This window comes from Triturus cristatus, chromosome 2_2 (genome assembly GCF_964204655.1).
Source record: "Triturus cristatus chromosome 2_2, aTriCri1.1, whole genome shotgun sequence".
NCBI lineage: Eukaryota > Metazoa > Chordata > Amphibia > Caudata > Salamandridae > Triturus > Triturus cristatus.
This window is the reverse complement of record NC_140582.1, coordinates 805236005-805262583: the sequence shown is the minus strand read 5'-3', so window position 1 is coordinate 805262583 and position 26579 is coordinate 805236005. Positions and strand designations below refer to the sequence as shown.

General features: G+C 42.1%; 1 protein-coding gene across 3 annotated transcripts in view; it reads right to left on the bottom strand.

Moving 5' to 3' along the window:
- The window catches only part of LOC146862804 (uncharacterized), a 377330-nt gene that overhangs the window by 333706 nt on the left and 17045 nt on the right, over nucleotides 1-26579 (bottom strand). For all 3 annotated transcript variants that reach the window (XM_085643300.1, XM_085643302.1, XM_085643301.1), the window contains exon 2: nucleotides 11650-11752. In XM_085643300.1, coding sequence (XP_085499426.1) covers nucleotides 11650-11748 — 99 coding nt within the window. In that variant the 5' untranslated portion in view covers nucleotides 11749-11752. The remainder of the gene's footprint in view (nucleotides 1-11649; nucleotides 11753-26579) is intronic.

Genomic DNA, 26579 nt, shown 5'->3' with positions numbered 1-26579 from the left:
TTGGCATAAAAATCCAGAACTGGCACATAGTGCATGGCGCGACTCAGCAGAATTCAGTGTTTTTGGCTTTAGTTTTTACTGCACAGTAGGCAGATTGGATAATTAATTTGTAGGGGATGCAAAACAGTGCAGGGGCAGGGGGTGCCATATCGACAGCTTTGCAACCTCTGAGATTTAACTAATCCATTACCACTGACAACGCGGTGTCACTATTTCTGATTTTACTTAACACATGTACTAATGCATTTAAAGCTTTTTCGTATATAAAGTGGGATTTTATGTAAAGTTGATCATAGTTAGTGATTCTCACGTTATAGTTGACCTTAGTTAAAGTACATACATGTTAAGATAGTCATAGTTAATGCAGGCAGCAGTTTACAATGCATGCTAACATTTACATTGTGCTTTTTTGCTACTTAGAATCTCTCACTGTTCCTCTTGTTCCAGGAGCTGAACCACAGTGGTCTGAATAGGCTAATTGTTTTTTAAAAAAATCATGAAAGTGTATTATTGTTAGTTTCACTGTAACTGAATAATTGGTTTCATGCACCTGTGACCAGGACAGTCTGACCGTAATGTACCAGCCAGTACGAGGCATCTTCTGAAGGCCGTGCACCTCTGAGCTTCCTTTGTGCGATGCCTGGGAAAGACAGCGTAGACACATGCTATCACGAAATGCTTTCATTGGCTTTTACCTCTTGGTAACTGTAGGGAGTTGTTCTTCTATGTTGAAATAATACGTTTTATTGTTCATTACAATCTCATTCTTTTTGCATATGACCATCTTTAAATATCTTGTCTTTGTACTTTCACAAGGTGATTGTTGACTTAGGGCTCATTTGAATGACTTGAGGTTCTAACTTTGCTAATCTGTTATTAAACTCTGCCATCCTTGTGGGGCAAAATATGTTTCACTGTCATTGAAATGCTGCTGAATTATTGATGTTAAGCTTCAATTCGAGATCAAGGTCCGTCCACTCGAGTGCAGCTTGTACTTGAATTTGCACCAAAGATGTGGACGGTGCAAACCGCACCCCCTGCTGCTTCATGCTCTTTAAAGTAATATGCTGTTACAATTTGCTTCTGGTAGATGATTACTAGATGAGCCTTTCATCATTCCATGTATAATAACCTATGGTGACATCACTTCCAGCCTGAGGATTCATTTTAGATCTGGTAATTCCAATAGGGCTTGTAACTCTTGTTACTGGAGCCATCTGATTTAAATTGGCACTCATTATTCAGAATATTGTTGTGGACCTTGGGAGTCAGTATATCCAGATCTTGCAGCCTGATCTTCGGAACAGGAACTTCCCCTGGGACTCCAACTGGTGGCCTTCAGGGCTGGGTCACACACCCACACCAACCAACCATGCAAGAAATCATGGTATCATCTTACACGACAAACTCAACATGGCAGCACAGGTAAACAGGGCCAGCTCCTCCTGCTTCCACATACTCTGCATGCTCTGAAAAACCTTCAAATGGATTCCCAGATACCCCAGTTGTACCGTCACCCAAGCCCTAATCACAAGCAGACTAGAGTAAGGCAACACACGATACGCCGGAATCCCTAACCATCTCCTCCACCGCATCCACAATGCTGCAGCAAAACTCAACCTAGACGTCGCACCCACATCAGCCCACACCTTAGCGAACTCCACTGACAGCCTATACACAAATGCTGCCAGTTCAAACTCCTCACACATGCGTACAGTGCACAACATAGGACCAGCATACTGTAATAACCGCCTTCACTTCCATCAACCCACCAGACACCTGCGCTCTGCCTCCCTCTCAGATCTCCCCACCATATCAGCAAAAGCAGAACAGGAGGTCTAGCTTTCTCACACATCGCATCCCAAAGCCTGAAATGACCGCCCTCTTCACAATATGGCCTCCTCTTTTCTTTTTGAATCCTGCAAGAATCTGATGACCTAGCTCTTTAACTAACTACCCGTAGCCGACTCACTCACCACTTCTGCGGACCCACACCTATAAACCTGCTCCAGCTTCTGGATACCCTACTGGGGTGATAAGACGCAAATCCAGCTAACATAACGTGATATCCCTGTGGTACCTGGTTGATCTTTTAATTCAAGACTACATGACCTCACATTAATTGCATCCTTTTTTGGTTTCGCCTGCACAGCACTTGTGCTGTGCTTCTGAAATCTATTGTTTTTAATAGAAACTTAAAAGGGACTTATCTCTTTCCTGGCTTTTCATTGGTTCCTATGCTTGCCACTTACTTTTCCTCCATTTCTATTGGCTGTAGAATATTTTTCTACATTTACCAATGCTTGTTCCTCCTCTGCTTCTCTTATCAGTTTCCCATAGCCGAAAAACTGTTAACAACCGCTTTGCTAGAACTATTTTTTATAAAGTTTTGCCTCTTTCTGCTTTTTCCTCTTCCAGCAGATTTATATAGCGCATATTATCACCGGGAGAGATTAAGTGATTCTCCCTGAATCACAAAATGTTCCGCCGCCGAGGCTCAAACTGGGATCCCTAGCTCTCGAGTCAGCAGCTCTGGCTACTGCACCACATCCTCTCCACTCCTGTCATACCTGTAAGGGAGCTCTTAACTTCGTCCGGACGGTGATTGATAAAAACAGTTTATTATTCATCACATAGGCAAAACCAATGCATTACCCATGCTTGTTTACTTTCAGTGCACACATTTCAGTACTGAGATCACTTAAAAGCTTGCTTTTTAAGGAGTTCAGAACTCCAAAGATGGCTCAAAAATGCATGTTCAAAATCCTAAAGGACCAGCACTTGATGCCATTGTGACTAACTGTGTTTAAAACAAATGTTGTTTAGTTATAGTTCTGGTGGGAGCTTGGAATGTTTCACAAAATTGCTGCATCCAACACATAGCTGCTGCATTGCTATAAGTCAAACATGGCACTCTCATCCAGTCCAGGCTTTCTGATCTAAATACATTGGCATTCTGGGATGCACAGTTTTGATTTTACCGTTATTAAAATTCGATTAAAAGCCACTAAAATGTTGTTGGATGAAAAGTCACAGTTGGCAAAATTTCTCATAGATGACAGTCCCACTTGACAGCAGTGCACTTATATCTACAGTATTACCCTGTGCCTGTATATATGTTGTAAGATAGACCTGGTCCGCTGCTGCCCATACTGTACCTATTTTGCAAGGGATGCCTGCAGAGCTGCCTTTGTTGTATCTGTCTTGTGTAGGAGATTTGCACTGCTGCTTGCTTATCTGTTTTGTGCCTGAAGCTTGCACTGTAGCTCATTTCCCCGGCTCTGTTTTGTGAGGGAGGCTCCCCAAGTTGTTGCCTGTGGGTTGGGTGGTTTGCACAGCTACCACAAGTGTGAGTTTTATGAAGCAATATGGTACTGTTGCTTACCCGAGACGTAAAGCCAGGATCCATTTTATATAGGCCAGACTCCTCTTATACTTACTTTCTTCATAGTTTGAGATCTGATGAATGCAACACTGTATGGGTTTTACAGAGACAGGTGGAGAGGCTGCAGTCCTGTTTCCATTACCATAAACTGAACGTGACAACCATAAACTGCGTCAGGTCTGCACTGCTCTGTAAAGATTCCTGCTCTGCTCTCTCTAATATAGTTTATTTTTGTGTTTTCTCTACTGCTTATCACCCAGAGGCTGGTTCACATCACCTGAAAAACAAGCATTGAAAATGCAATAGGTCTCGCCTTTCATTAAGTTAAAGCCATTTGCTTTGGTACACAATACCATTAGCAAAGGAAATGGCTTTAACTTTATCAAAGGCGAGACCTATTGCATTTTTCAATGCTTGTTCTCTTTAAGAATAGATTATCACATGAGCTGCCTGCAGGCTCGACCTAACAAGGAAAGTATGATTCTGCAATACAGCCATACGCTGCTAGAAGGAAGGTGGAACCGTTGGGTCTGATGTCCATTAAAATTTCGCATTCGCTGATAAGTCAGGAAACTATAAGGTTTTTGTTATTTAGATGCGTTTATGCAATGGACGTACGGAAAACCTTATGTCCATGTGTCATTTACCATGCAGAGGAACAAAGATAAAAATGTTGCCATGACAGTGACAGGAGGTCAATAAGGGTGAGCAGCAGGACCTGGAGGGTGAGACGGAGCGATGGACAATGGCCTCCAGCTCCAGGGAAAGGCAAGCACAGGACGAAAAGGGGACAGAAAAGAGGATGCAGATTAATTGCTGGTGAGGAGGTGTCGAGTCTGATATCAGCCCTGCATATGTGGATGTGTAAATGTGATCCCAGTTATCAAAGAGTGGCCCGTGTGTTGATATGAGGCAACTAAATTGGGCTATTGAAAGAGAGTGACATATAGAAGTAGACATCAATATAACACTGCTATATGGTGCATATAGTCTCAAAATTACATTTTAAAAATATGATTAACTTGAAAGTCAGACCCGTCACACATTTTAGTACACATTTGGGCCCGTTTGGTAAAAACAATCTACTTTGGAGGGGCAGCAGTGACTGAAATTTTCAAAAGGCAATTCACAAGGTAATCAGACCTATTGTAGAGGCTTTCACCTACAGCGATGACATCTTGGTATTCTGAGCTACCCTCAATAAGCATGCCGACGCCCAAAGAAGGACCTTCATAGCTTTGGAGGACGAAAACTTCACTTTTAAAATAGACAAACATAAGTTTTACTAGGATCATATGACGCTCTACGGACAGTTCTTCTTAGACTAAGGCATGCGGTCAGAAACTCAAAAGATCAAAGCACTGACAACACACAAGCTCCCAGCAACATCAGTGAAGTTTGATCCTTTTTCGTAATGATCACATACTGTGCACAATAGGTTAAGGATTATCCAAGATTCAGCGCTCCACTGAGGAAACAAGGAAAAATCTTTGACTAAATGTCTGAGTGTTGTCAGGCATTTCAAATGACCAAGGCAAGTCATTGGGGCTGAAAACATGATGCAATTCAATCCAAAACTCTGCACACAAGTTATAGTAGACCTCTACCCAGAAGACCTCAAAACCATTCTGGCTTTACATCAGAAACGAGAGGATCAACGTCCAATTGTGTCATAAGCCAGCAGACACTTAATTTACCGGTGAAAAAGCATACTTACAACCTGAAAGAGAGAATCCAGCAGCTGTATGGGCATGCAAACACTTATCTATTCATCTAAGGGAAAACTATTCATGAGTGTGACGTATCAGCAAGCACTACTTTTGATGTTCCGCAATCCCAAAGACAAGATGCCCCCAATAATCAAGATATGGTGATACGGTTACAAGAAAACACCTATCTCACTGTGCAAAAGCCAGGCAAGGAACACAAGCCAGCAAACAACATGTTCCAACACACCCAAAGCAATAAGATCAAGGTAAATCCCTTGCTGAGGTGTAAATGAACTTTGTAATGGAACATGCGTCGCAACCTTATGTTCCATTAACATTTCATTGCAGTCCTAATAGACCCTACATTCAGAGAGGTTTAAGAAAGAGTAACCAAACACAGATGAAGACACATGGAAGGTCACACACCTGCTCCTGGAATAAATCTAAAGGAAGTGGCAGCATTCAAGCACAAGTGATGAGCAATCACAGTGTCCTCTTATGGTATCCTCCTCAGCAAAGCAGAATAGGTATGTCAAAGATTTTGCGTCAACAAATCAACAATCTGACTCTCAAGAATCACAAGGACATCATAGTCAGGAAGACAGCCCTGAGGGAATGGGTGCACCACAAGATGTGCTCAGAAAAAGCCACCAAAGTCAAGTAACATTACCACGGATTTCTTTGAAAATTTGAAATAGATTTGTGTGGATCAATGCAGTAAGGGTATTGCATAATGACCATCATAGATGGAGGTTCCCGCTGGTAAAAAACCTGAGCTTCCACCCTAATGCTGACATTGGATGAAATATTTTCAACATGGGGCATTCCCGAAAAAAAGAAAACAGACAATGCACCCCCCCTGCACACTTTCCAAGGGAAATGACTTTACAACACACCTCAACTTCAAACAAACAATTACGCCACTATGGTCCCAGGCAAATTGAATGGAGTAACAATTTACATAGAAAGTGAAGAAAACTGTACAACAATTACAGTTGGACAAGGTGCCTGTTCAGCAAGTAATATACATTATCTTGAAGGCATACAAGAACATCTTTCATAGCACCACAGGCAAATGCCACACGAAACCTATGCTTGCATATGACGTGCACCCGATTACTGAGCTAGACAGTAAACAAATTTGAAGAAAGCAATCAAACTAGGGATGAAAAGGAACTACATTTCTCCAAGCACCAGGCAAGATGGAGAACTATGCAGATTTACAACAAAATGTTAAAGAATTAGACTTTAAAGAAGAAGAGTGGGTGCTATGCAAAAAAGAGCGAATTGGATGCCAGATACAGAAGTTAGCTACTATGGGTAACCATCCAGAAAGAAACCATGGAAACCACTGGCAACCAAGAGGTGCAAATAACCAGAAACATGTCTCACTTCAAGAAATAGCAATATTCAGGGCTTAATTTGAGACGGTGAGGCTCACTGGCACTCATTTTTCAGGACCAGCAAATAGAGACAAACGCACAAAGAGGAAAGGAGGAGGAAGAGAAATACATTAAAAACTGTCCCAAAGAAATAAAATAGGAATCTACAACAGAGAGTTAAAGGGGCAGAGGGCGTCTGATTTTGGATTAAAGAGGCAAGAGGTGTAATCAAGATGATGACTGCCTTGGTATTTGGGGCACGGAGGGCTTCCGAGCAGAGCTGTGGGCTGCTGCACTAACTCTTTCACAGATTAAGCACTGTCAACAGCCAACTAACCCAAAAATCTCTGCACAAGTAGACTTGCACAACCAGATGCCAGCAGATGAAGACACTTCAGAAAAAAACAGATGTTCCTACAATCCAGAGACCGGAAGCCCAGAAGAACCAACTGTTCTCTAAAGGCTATCAGCCAAGTGAATCAAAAAAACCAACGAGATTCATAGACCAAATCTAGGAAAGACTCTACTCTAAAGTAAACAGCTTTCAATGATACCTCGAAAAAGTGGGGGTTTTTTGCGTTGGGTGGCTGGAGGGAGGATTTCATGCTAACAGGACAACAAGATGGGTACCTGGGCCACTGAAACAAGAACCTGACCAAGAGAAGCACAGGAAGTGAAGGGGGTAGGAAAAGGGAGACATTACCGATGAGAGCTGCCGAGTCAGCTATCAATCCGCACACGTCGATGACCCGATGTAAACAGGGCTAATCATGCATAAAATAAACATGATCCCACTTACAATGAGGCTGCATCCAGTGGGACCACTGCAAATCTTGCACAGAGGATTACAAAAATCAGTTCAATATTTAGGTTAGGATTCACCCATGCATGCTAACCATACGACCCTGTGAATATTTGAGAGTCATGGGTTCAAAAATATCAAAAGCATATTGATGTCACCGTGTAGGTCAAAATAACCTCCAAGCATGTGGCTCCTTCCGTACCTGCGCAGAGTTTAGAGCAGATCGCATCTCCGGCTATACACTATTAGTCCTTCTGTGACAAGTGCTCTCTGCACACTTATGCACCGGACTTCAATTCTTATAAGCAGCCAGTGAATATTATCTCAACTTGACCATGGAAAAAGATGTGCTTGAGTAGGCCTCTTTCAAAAATTGAGACTGAGCCACTCGTTCTAAATACAGACTAAAATCCAACAATTAAGAGTTTTCTGACAGGGCTAGTTGCTTTGTGACAGGGTTAGTTGCTCATTTCAATAATATTGCACGACTTAGGGTTCCAAAAACGTGGGAAAGTTGCAAAGATTATGTTGAAATACACATAACAAAAACAAAGGAAGCCATATTTCACTCAAGCATGTTAATCAAGTAAAACGGGTTCACTTCTGCAAACGCTGCAACAGGAAAAAAATGCCAAACATTAGCAAACCCAGTAAGTCTTTTGCCAGTTTGTAATGTACTTTTTTGCAAACATATGTAACCCGTAATAAAAGCTTAACATCGATAAAAAGAAACAAGCAGCCGTGCGGCCGCGAAAGTGGAAGTGATCGCGATCACGATCAAACATCAATGCGGCCTTGAGGCCGCGAAAGTAATCGCGGTAAAGCGCGGCACGCGCGCCCGCGCACATGCACTGTAGCTCTAAGCTGGCCTGGTAGCACTTTTTGGAGCCCTCTCAATAAGTCTCGCCAGACCAGCGCATGCGCTGGGTCAGGCGAGACCTACAAATGGGGTTCGGAGAAATAAAGGCAAATAGTTTGTGTTTGGTCATAATATAAGGAGCAAAAAGAGAATAGAGTCAGTAAGATTGAAAGAGAAAGGGAAAGGAGCATATGAGCGAGTCAGGCATATCTTGATATATAGCATTCAATTGCATTTCAGAACGTCACATACAAAAATAGTGTGTGACATAAATAGTGTGTCTTTAATGTTATTTAGAAAGGTATTGCCTCAAAGGATGTACATTTGCTATTATTAACTTAAATGGGGAGCAATTTTTGTAAACTATACTTAGTACACAAAAATGTATGACAAAAGATATTCTGACAGTGATATGCTGGTACCTCACCATAGCAATCGTAGTGTGAGCAGAGAGGGTTGAAGATTAATAGCTAATAGAACTGGGTATATGTACAGAAATTATAACCGTCTACACATATTAAAGAGTAATTACAACATTCAGTGTATAACTGGAGCTGAGAGCAGTACCATGGTGCTCACACCATATACACACATACTCATATCTATATGCTTAGCTATATGGACACACCTGCTGACAGATGTGCATGCACTCTTCATGATGATGCATTAGTGGTGACTGCACCAGTTTTATCTGAGGCTCTTTGTTTATGTTTGGGATTTTTAGAGGGCATGGCTACCCGAGGGCTTCCCCCACTGGTGAGCGCTGGACTGTGTGACTATGCTTGATAAACAGGTTACTGGGGAACAACAAGGCCTTGAGTTTTTTTCCTAAAGGTGAGTTTGTCTTCCAGTAGTCTTATTCTGAGTGGCAGACTTTTCGATAACTTTGGGACCAGTGTGCAAAGGATCTTCTGCCCCATCCCCATTTGTGTGGACACCTACCCAACAAAACGATCAAATGGAACAATGTATGTTTGGTAGATATAAATATGGGAATGAGGCGTATGGGGGAATGTGGTGGTCAGGGGGAACGTGGGGCAGTAAGCAGTGATAATAGAGTATTCACAGAAAAGTGTTCAGTGAAGAGAGATGCTGAGAATCCAGGAAGGGCAATGGTGGTAGGCCAGGCAAGAGCAAGAAGTTGATAGCATGGACTAGTCGCTGGAGGTAGTTTTGCACGGATAGCATGAGTTTTTGGAATGGTGATGATGTAGGAGCATCTATGACTGCTGGGAGTATGCAGATAGCCCATTTGTAAAGGTGCAGATTTTTTCTACCATCTACGGAGCGCCATGCAAATTTATGTTTTGTGGTAATGTCGATTAGGGATGACATAGGGTGTTTCAAGGGTGACAGTGTTTGGGGGGAGCTTGTCGCTGTTGTGGAACTGGTCTTATGGGGTGAAGTTGAAGAAAGGAGCGAGGTCAGTCTGAAACAGTTCAAAGTATGGTGGGATTGATGGAATGGGTTTGGGTCTGTGTTTCTGTTGAGTGATCTAGATGTTGGGAATGGTGTTGTCAGTCATGTGTATGAGAGAATTATGTTATGTTGATGTGTTTTGGCAGCATAGGCATTAGGATGGGGACCGAAGAGTCCGTGATTACGTGGAGATCCTCAAAAATGATTCTGGTGTCTCCATGAGGGGATAAATCATAGGAGAAAGTGGGCACTGAATCGAGAAATATTGGGACTATTCTTTAACCAAGGGAAGAGATAGGGGACCCATAGGTGGGCCAAGAAGGTTGAATGCATTTTTTTAGCAGGTGGCAAAACTCCCCTCTTTTGCATTCTGTGCCAGGAATGTGGATGAAAGTACCACGTCCAGCGTGAAAGCCGGCAGTGGGTCATTCCATGTTTCTTTGATAGACATCAACTGGAGTAAGATATAAGTGGAAGAGATTACAATAGACTGCTTCAGTTTGCGGCCTTGAAAACAGAGGATCTATTCGATGAGGGAGAGCTGCTAGGGAGGGATTATTGAGGTGACGGTGGATGGGGAATGGCATTAAAGGAGAGCCTGTTTATGTGTATGAGGAGTGCTGTGAGCCAAAGTGTAAAGTGGCTTCATGTTGGGCCTGTGGTGCAATGGGTATTTTGGTACTACTAAAGGATTTTGTTGACAGTGCATAAAAATCCATGTTCGTTACCATCTTTCATACAGTGGCCAGGAAGACCTGGGAAACACTGACGTCTTTCAAAAGGTTGTAGCTATCACACTTTTTATGAAGAAAAGAATGGCATTTATGCATGGATTCCACAGGTCATGTCAAGTGCCAGAAATCAGTAAACGAGGTGAAAATTGTACTCGCACCTTCCTATCAACTGCAACGTATTCATACAGTTTGTAGAAAGACTGCCTACTCCTTCCATTTCATTACATACAGGAGACCATAAAAAGACAGTCAAATGCAAATGCAGCTGTCTAGACTCGTTTAAATTGTCAGCATCTGTTGATGATATCCAGGGCTTTAAGTGGGATGAAAAAACTGGGCTCTCTCAAAGGGGCGTGGTCAATGTAATTAGGGGCGTGGCTTAAAAAGACTTGTAAACTAAAAATCTGTGTTTAGCACAGTGTGCCGCCCGACTTGTATTTTGCTGTTCCTCTCATTACGTCCAGATATATGATACAAGTCACATCATACCTACAACAAGTCAGGACTATTGGCTTTGCCAATGGTTGTTACCTACATAAGATAAATAAGCAGCTACTATGGCTTGTATATAATATTGAAAAAACTTCCACTTAAAGCCCTGGTGACACCACAACAATGTTGCTGCTCCTGAGTTTAAAAAAAGAGAAGGGAAATCCAGAGAGAAAACGACTCATTACAGGATTTCCCTTCCTCTACAACGCTCACCATGTGTACATCGATGTGCCTGCTGTCACTGCAGTCCGGAAAAATAAAAACGGACCGCCTGTGCCAGGGCACAAAACAGAGCCCGATAGAGACCCGTTTCGAGGCCCCCTTACAAAAACTGCCGGTGCTCAGACCCGGTGAGACCCGGCCCACTTAAATCCTTGATGATATCCAAATCACGGCTTATCATTTGGATTTTTTAAGTTTGTGGGTAATATAATTGGAAAAACTAGTTTATGTTATGTTACGTTAAATGTACTTGTTGAGCATACAAATACCCGTGGATGTCTTGGCGCTGGCTACTGTGAGCATTAATGAACTAGTCATGAACTGAGTAACTATGCAGAGTTGAATAACCATGTTTTCAGAGCCTTTCTAAAAGATTCGTGGAGGATTTAATGTGTAGGGGGAGCCTATTCCAGTTAGTGGAGGCACCCAGCATGAAGCTGGGACCTTCCCAGTTGTACAATTACTAATTCTGTTGTAGAAGCTTCTAAAGGCCTGTTAGGGATGCAGGTTCAGGTTAGTAACTTGCAAAGCTGTGCTGATACATCTCTTCTTCTTTGTTAAGACTTAACACTGCTCTTAAGCCCAACATCTAGAACGGGAGTGAAAGAGTGCTTTGGAAGGGAAGAGTTGTTCTGTCTTCCTTACCTTCACATTTGGACGGGTCGTCAAACCTAGTTTCTGACGGACAGCTCGGATGTGGGCTTGGTGTTTCTCCAACCACTGGCCTCTGTCCTGGTACGCCATTTAGCTAAAAAAAACATGGCATTCAATAAGATTATTAGCTTTTTAGCACAATTTAATTATTGAAGCACGCAAGTCTAGCATATAGAACTTTACAAAAATAAACAAGTTACAATAACGTGATTTTACATAGCGCTCTATCTCAATCTTTTGCTGCGTCTTCGCACTATAAATACCGGGTGGTAGTAAATAGCAAATCAGACTGGCGCGAATATTAACAATGTAAAGGGTTCCACTGTGATTACACTGGGAATCCAATGATGGCTTATGGCCACCATTTCAGGCAGCGTGAAGACTACAGTGCATAACACTATCCAGTCACAAGCTCCCCATCTGTGGTTCGTCCCTGTATAAGAGCTGCTCAATGCAGCAGAATTGTACCACTATGTTCTCTGAGACACTCCCTGTCTTTGAGCCTCACACCGTATTCCACTATTATCTTAATGTACTTTTGGCATCAGAGAGTTTTCGCTCAGATGTTTACTAGAGTCATCACATCACAATTAACATATAATAACATCACAACATATAATTATGCGTTTCTGCCTCTGCAGAAAGAATTACTCCAATGATAAAATGCATGGTAGAGGGCAGAAGTGTTACTGTGTAAATTAAAGCATTTGAGGACACGGTTGACCAGGTCACTGGGCCAGAGTACCACTGATGGATTTAAACTCCCTGACGATGTTGGTCTTTCCCTCGGTTGTAGCTACGCAGATCCCAAACACCGTACTTCGTCAGGGCCTAGGTTCTTGTTTCTGATAGGTGGATGAGTTTCTTTCTGCAAGCCCTCCATATCACTGATCGTTTGACTGCACACAGTCTGGCCGTCTGAGGACTCTATAGCATGCTACTTGCACTTTCCACCTGTTGGTATGGACCAGGCATTGACCTATAACCAAGAATCTACAGATCTATCAACAGGAATCATAACATACTTATGTCACATTACAATAGGCTGGACACATGGGAAGTGAAGTAAGTGAACCAGGCTTTCAAGTGCATTTTTCCTAGTCGAAGAGTCGCAAAATCTTTGTGATTTTTTTCCTGCATTGAATTTAAAATGTTCAGGAGGGGGCAAGATGGCCGCCGAGACGCCGTAGTGGATGGTCGCACCCTGTAACCCTCCTGACTGGGAAGATGAGGTGTACTACGTGCTCATATGCTTAGATTGCAGACTTACAGATTTGCAGATTCACTGATCTACTACCAAGCTAAATTGATTTAATCTAATCTGCTGTGGAAAATTTGCCTTTCTTACTGGGAGAAAAGAGCACTCGATACTGATAAAAAGCGATGCTGAGAGAACTCACTGGCTTGCTTTTTTTGATATGTGACTTTCCACAAGAGAAAAAGTGGGCTCTGCAGAATTATCTGCACAAACACTGTTCAGCTTTGATTTCCCATTCGCCCCTACCTGGAAGTCGCTATTGGAAAGTTGCTTCAAAATCTATGGCTACAAAACCTGCACTTTACTCAAGGAAGAATCGTGACCGAGACGATTGGAGCCGTGACTCTGAGGTGGAGGAGGATATGGATAACCTCGGGGCCCCAGCGCTTAATTTAAGAGGGAAAGCACGATCTAAAGCGCAGCAAAGGCGAGAAGCGGCAAAGGAAAATAAATTAAAGAAAATACGTGAAAAAGAGGAAGGAGGGAAAAAAAAGAATGTGACTGTCCCAGTGTCAGCTATTGTAAGTAGAAGAGAGGAAGAAAAACTCACCGCTGGGGAGGTACTTGGAAAGGAAACTGCACTCCGCCAGATGACCATAGTTGAGACTTTTCTGCCCGCAGCAACACCAGTAACGACTGACCAAACAACTTTGCAGTCGAATCTGCCACAGGGAGTGAGAGTCCCCACGTTGGTGAGCCTGTGCAGGATGTTGCAGCCTGCTGTGGAGAGGGAACCGTTTGAACAGGCAGGAGCAGATGGGGATGGTACCTGCATGCTCGAGGTACAGCCTCTAACTGAAGTTACAGAGGCAGCAGAAGGCGGAGACTTTTCTACTGCTGTGGAAGTGGGCGGACCCAAGCTCTTAAAGGAGAAAGCCACAACTCATTTGGCACCAGTGGTATCTGGAGTTAAAGGGCCAGGCGCAGAACAAAGCCTGGTGGAGGATACTGTTGTGGAAAAAAGTAATTCTGAGGCTGCAACTAACTTAATTGAAACAGAGCTAAGGGTTGATAAAGATATTAACTTGGATTCAATTAATAAGAGGGATGCAAGCACACGCAAATTACCTGATGCACTTCCTGCCTCTCCCAGTGATGAGGTTTTTTTCACTGGTAATGACGAGGCGGATGATGAGGAAAGTATGAATGGAAGTCTGGGATCAACGACAGACACGGAGTCAGAGACGGAGAGTTCAGATGATGAAACAGTGAATACTGACACGGGAAGTAATGAGACTGTATCAGGGACTGACTCTGAAAACTCCTCAACTCCTATCAGTAGTGAGATAGAGCCTATTGATAAAGAATATAAGGATTCAGTTAAAAAAACATTGCAAAAAGACGTCTCTTCTAGATCAAAGACAAATCCTGAGGGCAGTATCAGATCTGTGGAAAAAATTAAAACTAAGAGCAAAAAAAGGAAGTCAAGCAAACGAAAAGGGAAATCTAGACAACAGAGATTGTCAAAGGAACACAGAGGCAATATGAAAACAGTAGTAAAAAAACTAAATTTGGATAAGATGGCAGAGAATTCTGGAATACCGGCAGATGAGTTTGTAAATGGTGAAACTCTGGACTCTGCGGACCGTGGAGCGGATGGTGGTATGTCTAATTTTGAAGTCTTATTTACAACATTAAAACAAATGCAGAGTGAGGCTCGCATTGAGAGCCAAAAAGCAAAGCGCAGGGCTAAACAGGCGAATAGGAAAATACAATCCTCCTTGCGTAAGGTCAGCAGGTTGTATGAGGAGATGGCTGAGAGAGTCTCTGAAGTAGAGACTAGAACCGGGAAATTAGAAGATGATATGGTCAAAGTGAAGGATGACAGAAAAGAACAAGATAAGACTACGGCCGACATGCTATGGAAACTCGAGGAATTTGAGAACAGACAAAGACGCAACAATGTTCGCCTGATTGGAATACAGGAAGGGAAAGAAGGAAGTGATGTTCGGGGGTATGTTGTTGACTTATTAAAGGGTGCCCTCCCAGAGTTGTCTACATGGGATCTTGACCATGAAATACAAAGGGCGCATCGTTTTCCTCTGATCCAGAAAGCAGCGCAGAGTAAGCCTCGCGCAATACTTCTATACGTGGGGAATTTTCTTCTGCGAGAAGAGATAATTAACAAAGCAAAGCCCCAAGCTAAATGCAAATACAACGGCGTAGAGTTCTTTGCACGTCCTGACTTTTGCCACACCACTGTGGAAAGAAGGTGGAGGATGAGGCAGCTCATTACCCCATTTCAAAACATAGGTTGTGAGGCTTACCTTCTGTATCCCGCTCGTTTGAAGATTGGAGTAAATGGGAACTTTAAAATTTTCTACTCTGAGATACTTGCACAAGAATATCTTAACTTTCTGCAAGACCAACGGAAAACAAGGCACAAGGAGAATGTTGAGAATAATGATCATGCAGTAGCTCTTAGGGATATTCCCCAAAAGAAACGAAGATAAATATAATATGGAAAATAGAGACTGTGTAAAGTAATTTTTGGGGACGAAAGCTACATATGAGGACTTATTTAAAATAATAGAGGAAACTGTTTGCTCAAGGTCTATGAAAAATTTATTTGATGTTTTACTCCTCTTTATCGGATGGTTTTCTTGAGTTGTAGCTTTTTCTGCTTCAATAAGTAAAGATTGGTATTAATATAAGAAGAATTGGGGTAGAGGTTGAGTACGAATAGGGGTGGTATTTGTTGGACATACACTGAGCACAGTAAGATGAAGGGAAAGTTAGGGGGGTTTACGGGTTTGACATCCAGGAGGCAAAAGTCGGCCAGACATAGGTCCGTTGGACCTATTTGCCTGTAGGGGGGGTGGGACTCTGAGGGTGGGCAGTCTGGGGTGGGGTTGGGGATGGGCAGGGAAATGGACAGGGCACAAAGGTACAAGACACTTAAGAGGATTTGACAAAAGTAATTTGTATCAACTGTATGATATGGGTAGTGACACTGAAGATGTGGAAGACAATATTGAAATTACCAGCCTAGTATTGTATATCGTTTCTAGAACATTAAATAAAAGCAAGCAGATAGGGTCTGAAGAGAACTGGCTGGGGAAAAAAAAAAAAATGAAAAATGTCTATTAGATTAGTGACATGGAATGTATGCGGCCTAAATGATGTAACGAAAAGGCAGAAGATAGGAATACGGCTACGGCAAATGAACGTAGATTTTGTGTTTCTTCAGGAGACACATGTAATGAGTACCCATGAGATATATCTTAATCAGCTGGGGTTTCAATTAATAGTTGCTTCTAAACAAGGAGTTAAACAGAGAGGGGTAGCGATTCTATCGAGGGATAAAAATGTAGTAACAAGGAGAAAGTTAAGAGATAATTGGGGGAGATGGGCGATGGTTGAGGTACTATTAGGGGGGATGTGGACAACATTAGTTGCAGCATATGGTTCTACACAGGACGATCCAGAAATTCTGCAATTTTTGGATTCTGAGTTGGCAGACTGGGCCCCTCGAGTTATTATAGGTGGAGACTTAAATATTGACGGAGCGGAGGGTCTAGGATCAGGCTCAATAAGACAGTATAAGGGGAGGAAAAAAAAGGTCTACAAGGCCCTTACTGATCTTTTAGAAAATAATACATTGCGAGATGTCTGGGGGTCAATCAGATCGAAACAACTCGGTTATACATATTATTCAGCACCGCATCAGATATGCGTCAGGCTGGATTACTTCCTGGTTTCCAATGATTTAATTAGTATAGTGGAAATTGATAGACTTCCTCGGATACTTAGTGACCACAATCCCCTAATCCTAACGATAAAGCAGAGTGGGGGAACAACAATAAGAAGGGAGTGGACATTCGAAAGGGGATTGCTTTTAGATGATGACTATATAAAACATATGTCTAAATGGATTACTGAATTCTTTGAATATAATAGAGGAACTGCTGCAGTTGGCATAGTATGGGATGCCTTTAAGGCAGGAGCACGCGGTGAAACGTGTAGTTATAGCGCCTTCAAGAGGAAAACAGAAAGACTGCGATATAAGGAGAAAGAGGGAAAAGTACTGGAGGCAGAAGAACAACTTAATAACTGTGTAATAAGGGGAGAGCCGACTGAACAATTCGTAATAGAATTACTGAAGGTGAAAAGTGAGGCAGAGGAAGAACTTGCTAATAGAGCCGCAAAGCAATATACAATCAGAAGGGAGAGATGTTACGAGTTTAGTGAGAAAATAGGGCGAGTCCTTGCTATACGAACCAGACAGATAGCGGCGGCAGGGACGATTAAGGAAATAAAGGATGAAAAGGGACAACTACATTCAGATCCAGAAGAAATTCGGGAGGTCTTTAGGAAGTTTTACCAATCTTTATATGATGAGAAAGATCCCAGTAGTATCGATAGAATAAATGAATATCTCCAGAACATTGAGGTAAAAACTATATCCCCTGAAGATGCAGAGGAATTAGAGACCGTATTGGACGAAACTGAGATTAAAGAAGCAATGACTGCTCTACCCTCGGGGAAGGCTGCTGGACCTGATCAGCTACCGATCGAGTTTTATAAAACTTTCTGGGGATGTTTAGGTAATAATTTAACTCAAATGTTTCAAGCTGCACAAAGTGGGGTATCCATTCCCAAATCCTGGAGCGGGGCAGATATAGTATTAATTTTAAAAAAAGAAAAGCCCCCGAATGAACCAGGGTCGTACCGCCCAATAACATTGATGAATAATGACACCAAAATTTATTCAAAGGCACTGGCTGCAAGATTTGCAAGAATTATAAGTAACCTGGTTAGTGATAACCAACATGGGTTTATTCCTGGTAGAGGGACAACTCACCATATTAGAAAAGTTATAACTTTATTTGATGTGGCGGAAGTAGCAGGAGACCCGATGGCAGTTATGCTTTTGGATGCGGAAAAAGCATTTGATCGGGTCTCCTGGCAGTATTTGTGGCAGACCCTAGCTAGAGTTGGGATTAGAGGAGGCTATTTGAAAGCAATTCAGACTCTATATATGGATCCAGGTGCAGCATTAAGGATAAACGGGGGTATAACTGGTCAATTTAAAATCAAGAGAGGAACTCGCCAGGGATGTCCTTTCTCTCCCTTGCTATTTGCCATCTATATGGATCCCTTAATACGGAAGATAGAATCAGCACCAGAGATCACCCCAGTCAATACAGTTCTTGGGCCATGCAAGATATTAGCTTATGCTGACGACGTTGCGGTGATAACACCTTGCCCAACGGAAGCAACTACATTTGTAGAGGCCGAGGCCTTAAGATTTGGACAAGTCTCAGGGTACTCATTGAACGCGTCTAAAACCCAGATTATTAAAAACTCTTTTACACCTTGTGAAGATAGAAGAGTAGTGCCGGCAGGGAAATACCTCGGAATTAATATTATGTCTAATTTAGATAGTTTGGTGGATAATAATATTGCCCCAGTAATCGAAAAGGCAAGAAAAGATTTGGATCGTTATGAGAACTTACATTTATCATTAGTTGGGCGAGTTAATATTATTAAAATGCTGATCTTACCCAAACTGTTGTATCTTTTTAGGGCAATCCCTCTTCTAATTGAAAATAAGTGGTTTAAAATTTGCGAAAGTATGGTAAATCGTTTTATTTGGGCTAGAGGTAAAACCCGGAGGGCATTGAGGTATATGTCCCTTCCCAGGGAGAGAGGGGGGTGGTCACTGCCGGATCTAAAGGTATATTATTGGGCTGCAGCAATACAAGGAATGGCTGGATTAATTGGGGGGGCTGAGATGGATGGATGGGATAAGACAGGCTCGCTGGCTATATATGGTTTAGCTCTGGGTACAAATGCTGAAAATATTTTTTTAAGATTTACTGATGGAAGTTACTTTAAAAGAACACGTTTCAAGATAATTATGGCGGCCTACAGCATATGGAAAGGATTTTCCAAAAAAGTTGGAATAGGGAAATATAGTGTATATACTAGATTCAAAAATAATCCCTCATTACCTAGGGCTGTGTTCTCAGGAATGGTATATGAGGAATGGGAGAGTCAAGGTATAAGAATGATTGGTGATATGTGGGATGATAAGGGCATCTTACAATTTATAGATTTGAAAAACAAGTATATGTTAAACACAAATCATTTCTTTAAATACCTTCAAATAAGGAGTTGTATATTAAATAAAAAAGGGGGAGCTCTAGGCTTTGGGAGGAGTATAATGATGGATCTCATACAAAAAGGTAATGACTGTACTATAAAAAGATTTTATTTAGAAATGACAAAGTTAAAAAAGGATGATCTTGACAAATGGATAATTAAATGGTCCTCAGATTTAGATATAGCTAGAGAAAGAGATATTTTCTCTGAATCACTTGAGATGGGATGTAAATTACTATGCTCAGCGTCTCTTCAGGCCCAGCACTACAAGAGCCTGTATCACCTGTATTATACGCCATGGAAAATTGCTCAATGGGGGGCTGTGTCGGGCATCTCGTGTTTTAGATGTGGCAGTATGGAGGCCAATTTGTTACATATTTTCTCTACTTGTCCACACTTAGATAAGATAAAACAAGATATCGGGAATTTTTTCCGGAATGCCTTAGACACAACAATAGAGTTGGACTCAGCAACTATTTTGTTGGGAATATCCCCCAACGGACAAATTAATTGTAAATATTTTCTGTTTGTAGCAATGTCGATTTTTAGACTGCTTGTGGCCTCAACTTGGTTAGATCCAAATCCTCCTACGTATCATCAATGGCTAGGAAAAACTTTGTCAATACAAAAATTGAAAACAGCTATTTACTCTAGGAAAGGGAGAAAGGGTAAAAAGCTGGGTATACAAATCTGGGGTCCTTTGATTCAATGGAAGGCTGGAACTGAATAAGGTATTTTGAGGAATGTATGTATTATGGAATGTTAACATATATTATTTGTATCCGTATATATTATGATAGGATCTGTATGTAGTATGTATATTGTAATATTTCACTTTCCATTTTTCTTTTGAATATGTAGTTGAGTATGTGGCTGCCTTATGAAACTTATTGTGCCTTGTCCATGTAATGGGGGAGGGGGGGGGGGAAATAAAATGTGGGGAAAAAATTTATCAATAAAAATATTAAAAAAAAAAAAAAATGAATTTAAAATGTTTGTCTATGGTCATATCTTAATCAATTCCCCACCCGCCACCATGATTCAGGCATATTTTGAATCCCCTATCACCCACTAAACATATTGCATCATCTCTTTACCAGCCAGATCTAATACTCCTGCACTGCCCACCCATCGTAACAGTCTGAGTTTTCAACATGTTGAGCTTGCATATTTGTATTGTCTCAGTACCTCAATGATATCAATGAGCCTGCTTCAAAGGGTGGCTCAACTCGAAAACCTCGTCCAGTCCAAGCTAGTGCCAATTTTCCTCAACCAAGGCCACATTGCAGCCCTGATCCTACTCGACCTGTCAGCAGCATTCGACACCGTCTCCCACCGCACACTCGCCGCCAGACTACACGACTCCGGCATACAAGGAACCGCCCTCGACTGGATCTGCTTGTTCTTCACCGGCAGAAGCCAAAGAACCAGACTGCCACCTTTCCTCTCCAAACCCACAAAAATCAACTGTGGAGTACCCCAGGAATCGTCGCTCAGCCCAACCCTCTTCAACATCTACATGGTCCCCCTTGCCGCCATCATCAGACTCAACAAAAACTTTATCAAAGTGAATTGAATGAAACAATGCCACTAACAACTACTTTTTCAGTTGGATTTAATCCAGGAAATTTTTTTTTCACATTACTTCACTTCTTTGTCACAAATATTTACACAAACCTGAAAGTCACATACATCTCTCTTGTTACACATACTTGGTTTAACATACACTTACTCCACACTCTCACTCAAAAACCACAGTCATCCACATAAAAAATCACCTACTCACAAATAAATAACACTATCTACACAGCGTGAATATCAAATTTACAATTGAAAAAACCTTAATTCAAATAGTAAACAAAAATTTGCCATCAACGGCCATCCATTAGATCCTAATTCAAAAGATTAGACTCTATTTTCTATTTTTCAGAGTGGATTGGCCTAAGGCGCAAAGGTCTACGCGTTTCGAATCTCTCCTCTTGCGGGGATTCTCATCAGGACCAATAATAGCTGCAACTCAATGCTTTCAAGTACTCCCATGATAATGCAGACAAGCAATCAACTTGGGACCACTAAATGTGGCGCAGTTTGAATTCTTTTTGTTGCATGATTACATCTTTCGTGAAGGTTTGTGTTTTTGGACAAGGGCTCAATTTGTTGGTCTCAGGGCAGACTTGCCTCGAGAATCTAGAGGAGGACTCGATCTCTCATGGAGCTCCGGGCATGCAGTCAAACTTCTTCCTTGTTTGATAAAATTTTCCTGGATGAAATCCAACTGAAAAAGTAGTTGTTAGTGGCATTGTTTCATTCAATTCACTTTGATAAAGTTTTTGTTGAGTCGAGTGCAGCATTGGCACCGTTTTGTTTATTGATATTAGTGGCACAGCCTTGCTGCCATTTAGCCAAAACCCGATACTGTTTTTCTGGCCATCATCAGACAGCACGGCCTTAGCATAGTATCCTACGCCGACGACACCCAGCTCATCCCGTCTCCCTCACCAAGGACCCCACCACCACCAGACTCAACTTCCAGGAAGGAATGCAGGACGTCGCATCCAGAATGAGCAACAACTGCCTGAAACTCAATTCAGAAAAGAGAGAAGTCCTTGTCCTCGGAACTACCCCTTTAGCATGGAACAACACCTGGTGGCACACCGCCCTCGTCAGCCCCCAACCCCCACGGACCACGCCAGGAACCTCAGCATCGTACTCGACTCCTCCCTCTCAATGAACCAACAGGTCAACACTGTTGCTTCCACCTGCTTCAACACCCTCCGCATACGCCGTAAGACTTTCAATTGGATCCCCCCCTGAGTCAAGGAAGACAGTCACACACGTACTCATAACCAGCAGACTGGACTACGGAAACGCCCTCTATGCTGGCATCAACAAGTCTCTACTCGGCAAGCTCCAGACGATACAGAACACCGCAGCCAGACTCATCCGCGGCATTCCTCGACACAAGCACATCAGCCAACACCTACGGAACCTCCACTGGCTCCCCATCGAGAAGAGTCACTTTCAAAATATTCACACACGCCAACAAATGCCTCCACAACACCGGACCCCAATACCTCAAGGGGAGAATCGCCTTCCACGTACCCAAAAGAAACCTCTAATACACCAACCTCACCCTCACCAAAACCCCACGCATCCGCAGAGCCAGAACAGGGGGAAGAGCCTTCTCCTAAATCGGCCAAGACCTGGAATGAGCTCCCGACTGAACGGAACTGCTGACCCCCTATCCCCCAGTTCCTTGGGACCCTCATGGGTGAGTTGTACGCTTTACAATTACCTGATTAATTGATTGATTGAATTTTCTAGTATATCACTAAAGTCAAGTCTTCCTTCCTGCATTGCCTCCTCCTTCATCGCAGATTATCAATGCCACATCATATAAGAGCCAAGTGATTTCAGGGATTCCCTTGACCTAGACCTATTGGTTCTCTCAGAGACTGTTTTGAGGAAGTTTTTCACACTGCTCTGGAGCTCCTGCTCCCAAGGTTACTTCATGATACATGTAGATCAAGAGGAAAACCAGGAGGTACAATCATCTTCATGCACGGACCTTTCAATACTTGATGTTTGCAATCAAATCCCCCCAATAGTCAATCAAAATAGTGGAACAGATTAACTTCCACCTAATTCACTCCAACAGCAATGGCATTTTGGTTGACTTGGGTAACATCTGAACAATCCTGTCACTCAATTTCATGGTTTTTGAAGGAGAACAACTTGACCCCACACTATGCCAAACCTACCTCTAAACAAAGGCAAAAATAATGCAAGCAAACACTTGATGCTAAAACAAACATCCTTTCTACAACTCAAGATAAAGGCCTGACACAAATCCCATGATATCCTATGGGATTTAAATTCCAGCGGACAGGATGTCCGTCATCGTAACAGAGTAACAATTCCGACAAGATCTAAATCTGGCACACAGTTTGCTAATAGCCAAATCAAATAAACTATTAAACATCATCAATCAGGCTGCCAACCCCACAGCACTTAATTTTTTTCTGATCTACCCGCACAATATAGGAATGTGTTAAGTTCTTTAGGGAGAAATGTGAAAAATAAAAAGTGATCTAGAACTACCACCATCAGCCCATCCCTTCATAAGTCATCCGGAGAAAATCGTTATCTTGTAGGTTCTTTAGGGAGAAATGTGAAAAATAAAAAGTGATCTAGAACTACCACCATCAGCCCATCCCTTCATAAGTCATCCGGAGAAAATCGTTATCTTGTAGGTTGGGCTTCGACTCTGTTTCTCAAACTGATATTATTCAGAATATCTCTGCCCGTAAACTAGGCAGCTGCTTCATCAACTCAGTTCCAGCCATTTATGATAAATATTTTAACTGCCACATCTGTCACTACCAGAGCAACATATTTGACACCTCTCTATGCCAGTTTCAGTTATATGATTGCATAAAAGTTAGTCAGGTTAAGATCGTCTTGATAAGAGTCACCAGTCAGGCAGATAACAACAAGAATTATCAACCCAAAACCAACCTTTATTGGGCAACGTCATTGAGAGATTTGTGGTACCACAACTAAAAAAAATCACTCATTGATGATCTTCTAGAAGACTACAAGCCTGGCTTTGGGCCAAGGAGCTGTTCTGAGACCTCCATGATATCTTTAAAAATGCCCTTTGAATCCCGTGTAAAGGATACTGCCTTCTGGCTTCTTTGATTTGTCCGTGGGTTTTCATTCACTGGCACTCTTGGATGTCACGAAGTCTATTAGACACAGAATTGCTTAGACATTGAAGGACAAATTTTCAATTGCAAGTCCTCGTCACCTGACCACTCTCAAAAAGTAAGGATAAAACGCTCCCTCTTTCGTACTGTCTCACTGTGACCCCCCCCCCCCCCCCCAAAGGAAACTCCCTCATAGTGCCCACATTATTGAATCTATACACAAAGCCACTCAGCAAAATATTGAATGATTTAGGCATAGCGTACTGCTCATATGCGGACGGCATGCATTTGGATCAAAAGGTATCCTCTGAGTTCAATCTTATTCAGCTTTCAAACCAGGAAAAAAAAACAACAGTGACGAAAGCTTCAACTGTACAGTACATGTAAATACACATTTAATGTACATTTTGCAATGCAATCTGTAATGTTATGCATGTATTTCACTGTCACGCTTACGTTTCATTCCTCACAAATTATCTCCATGAGTGGCGGAGGCAGGTTTTGGTGACTGAAGGGACAAAGGAGTCCCCAGGAGCTCCAGTCCTGACCATGTGACTACTCCATAAAATTAGGTAAAAATTATATATGGAGAAATAGAATGCATAATAGGTAACTGTTTAATACGGGACATCAAGAGGTACTGGTGACATTTACAACGCACGAGGCAAAAGGCAGAGCTGTTTACAACGTTTACCTGAACTCAGAGAATGCAATATAGGACTATATTACGTTAATTGTTATATACTTATTTAATTACATGGTCTATTAATTGAGTTTCGTACTCTTTAGAAAGATTTGGAGCATTGAGTGTCATCTATTTAGTAGTCATTACTTGCCTGTGACTGCAGATATGTCTGTCATTGTTCTAAGAAACGTGTGGCACTATAGAATAGAATTTACACATCTGAAGATGAGAAAAAGTGTAGTGTAGGTCAGTGGATGTAACTTTTTACGGGATTCTGCTCTTATGTTTATTTTCACACAGGGCAGGATTCATAGGTACATTCTTGCCTCAAGGAGGAGATTATTGGCTGTGTGGATTAAAGCTCTGAGAGCAGCGCAGTCATTGTGATTTGTTTCTAATTTTAAGCAGCATTGAAAGAGATATGAAATGATGTTAACCATCCATTTAACGTTTTATTTAATTAGGGAAGCTAAATATCTTGCAAATTAATTCAAAACTGTGAATTACTAGGAAAAAATCAGAGTTATGACTCCTTTTCTGTGAAATACGAGCTTTGAAACTACTGGGAAACATTCAATAATGAGGCTTAACCGGGATATATATAGCACAGCATCAATTAGTTGAATATTCAGGTTCCCTGAAGACAGGTAACTGGATGGTGAACGCTGCATTCCTGCTTTCTTTCAGTGATGGAGAAACTGCTAGCACTGCTTTCAGAGTATTAATCAGCAAACCTGACACTCGCCCTGTGGTCTTTTGGTTCATATATGTCACCAGAACCCCTTAATGGCAAGACAGGTCCATATGGTGTGGCGCGGCGGCCAGGGCGACTGACTCTGGAATCTGGGGATCACGGTTCGATCCCCGGCGCCGGCGGCAGATTAGCCCAGCACCATGTGACTCTGGGCGATAGCTTGCTTATCTTCCCGACGGCCCCCAGCGCCTAGAGACCCTTACGGGTGATTGTTCGCGCTTTACAAATGTGGATTATTATTATTACACAGTTACCAGTTATGCCTAAATAGACACAGAGCGAGAGAGAGAGGATACCTAACATGCAACTGCTTAATATGTTCTGATATTGCCATAGAGAAATTCTGTTGGAATCAGAAACCCGAGGCTAAAAGCTATGTGGTTTTTAATTGTCGCTGACATGACAATCTAGGACAAATGTAGGTCTAACGGCTGTGCGTAGCAGGGTTGAAAATTAAGTACATTGCTAAATAAAATGAAATTCACTGAGAAAAAAACAGCTAAAAACAGAGTAAAGTTTCTGGCTCAAACATGTAAAAACTACCCCCCAATTAAGGTTATGAATGCACCCATGGTATGCCATTATGTCATACTTCATAGTGTTCAAGATGCATAAAACACCTATTTGCCAATGGCACAGAAACACAACAGGAGTTAATGTGAGAACATCATGGCAGAAGCCGTGAGTTATGGCGTGTGTTGTGAGCGTGCATAACCATAACTGACTAATTTCAACAGTTGTATGCGTTTCAACCAGAAATACAACTCAGTTATTAACTGCGTTTTTTCCAGTGATTATATATTTCTCACTGGTGGCAACAGCACCAGTTAATGTTAATGTTAAGGGAATTTCTAAAGCGCGAAGGTTTACCCAAGGGTGTCCTGGCGCTAACTGCTTTCCTCTGAGCACTGAGGTGGAGGCACAATTAAAGGTTAAAGAGCCAGGTTTTCAGATATTTCCTGAATGTTAGGAGATTGGTGGAGTTTCTCAAGTGGAAGGGGAGATCATTCCAGGCCCTTGGGACACCAGCAATGAAGCTTCTCACACCCCATGAAACTCTTTTTAGGGGCGGTACTGATACCAACTTTGCCCCCAAGGGGCGAAGTATTCTTTTGGGCTGGTACCACTGCAGCTGCTGCTTGAGGTAGTCTGGGCCAGTGCCCTGCAGTGCCTTGTACACAGTGTACAGAACTTTAAAACGTACCCTTTTCCTCACAGGCAGCCAGTGGAGTTTTTTGATTTCCTTGGAAATAGGCTTAAATTTGATGTGTTGGTGAGCAATCTAGCTGCTGCATTATACAACAGTTGAAGCTTGTTCATAAAGCGTTCTTGAATGTTTAGGTAGAGACCATTACAGTAATCTAACCTAGACATGATAAGTGTCGTGACAACTGTCCGCCTACTGTC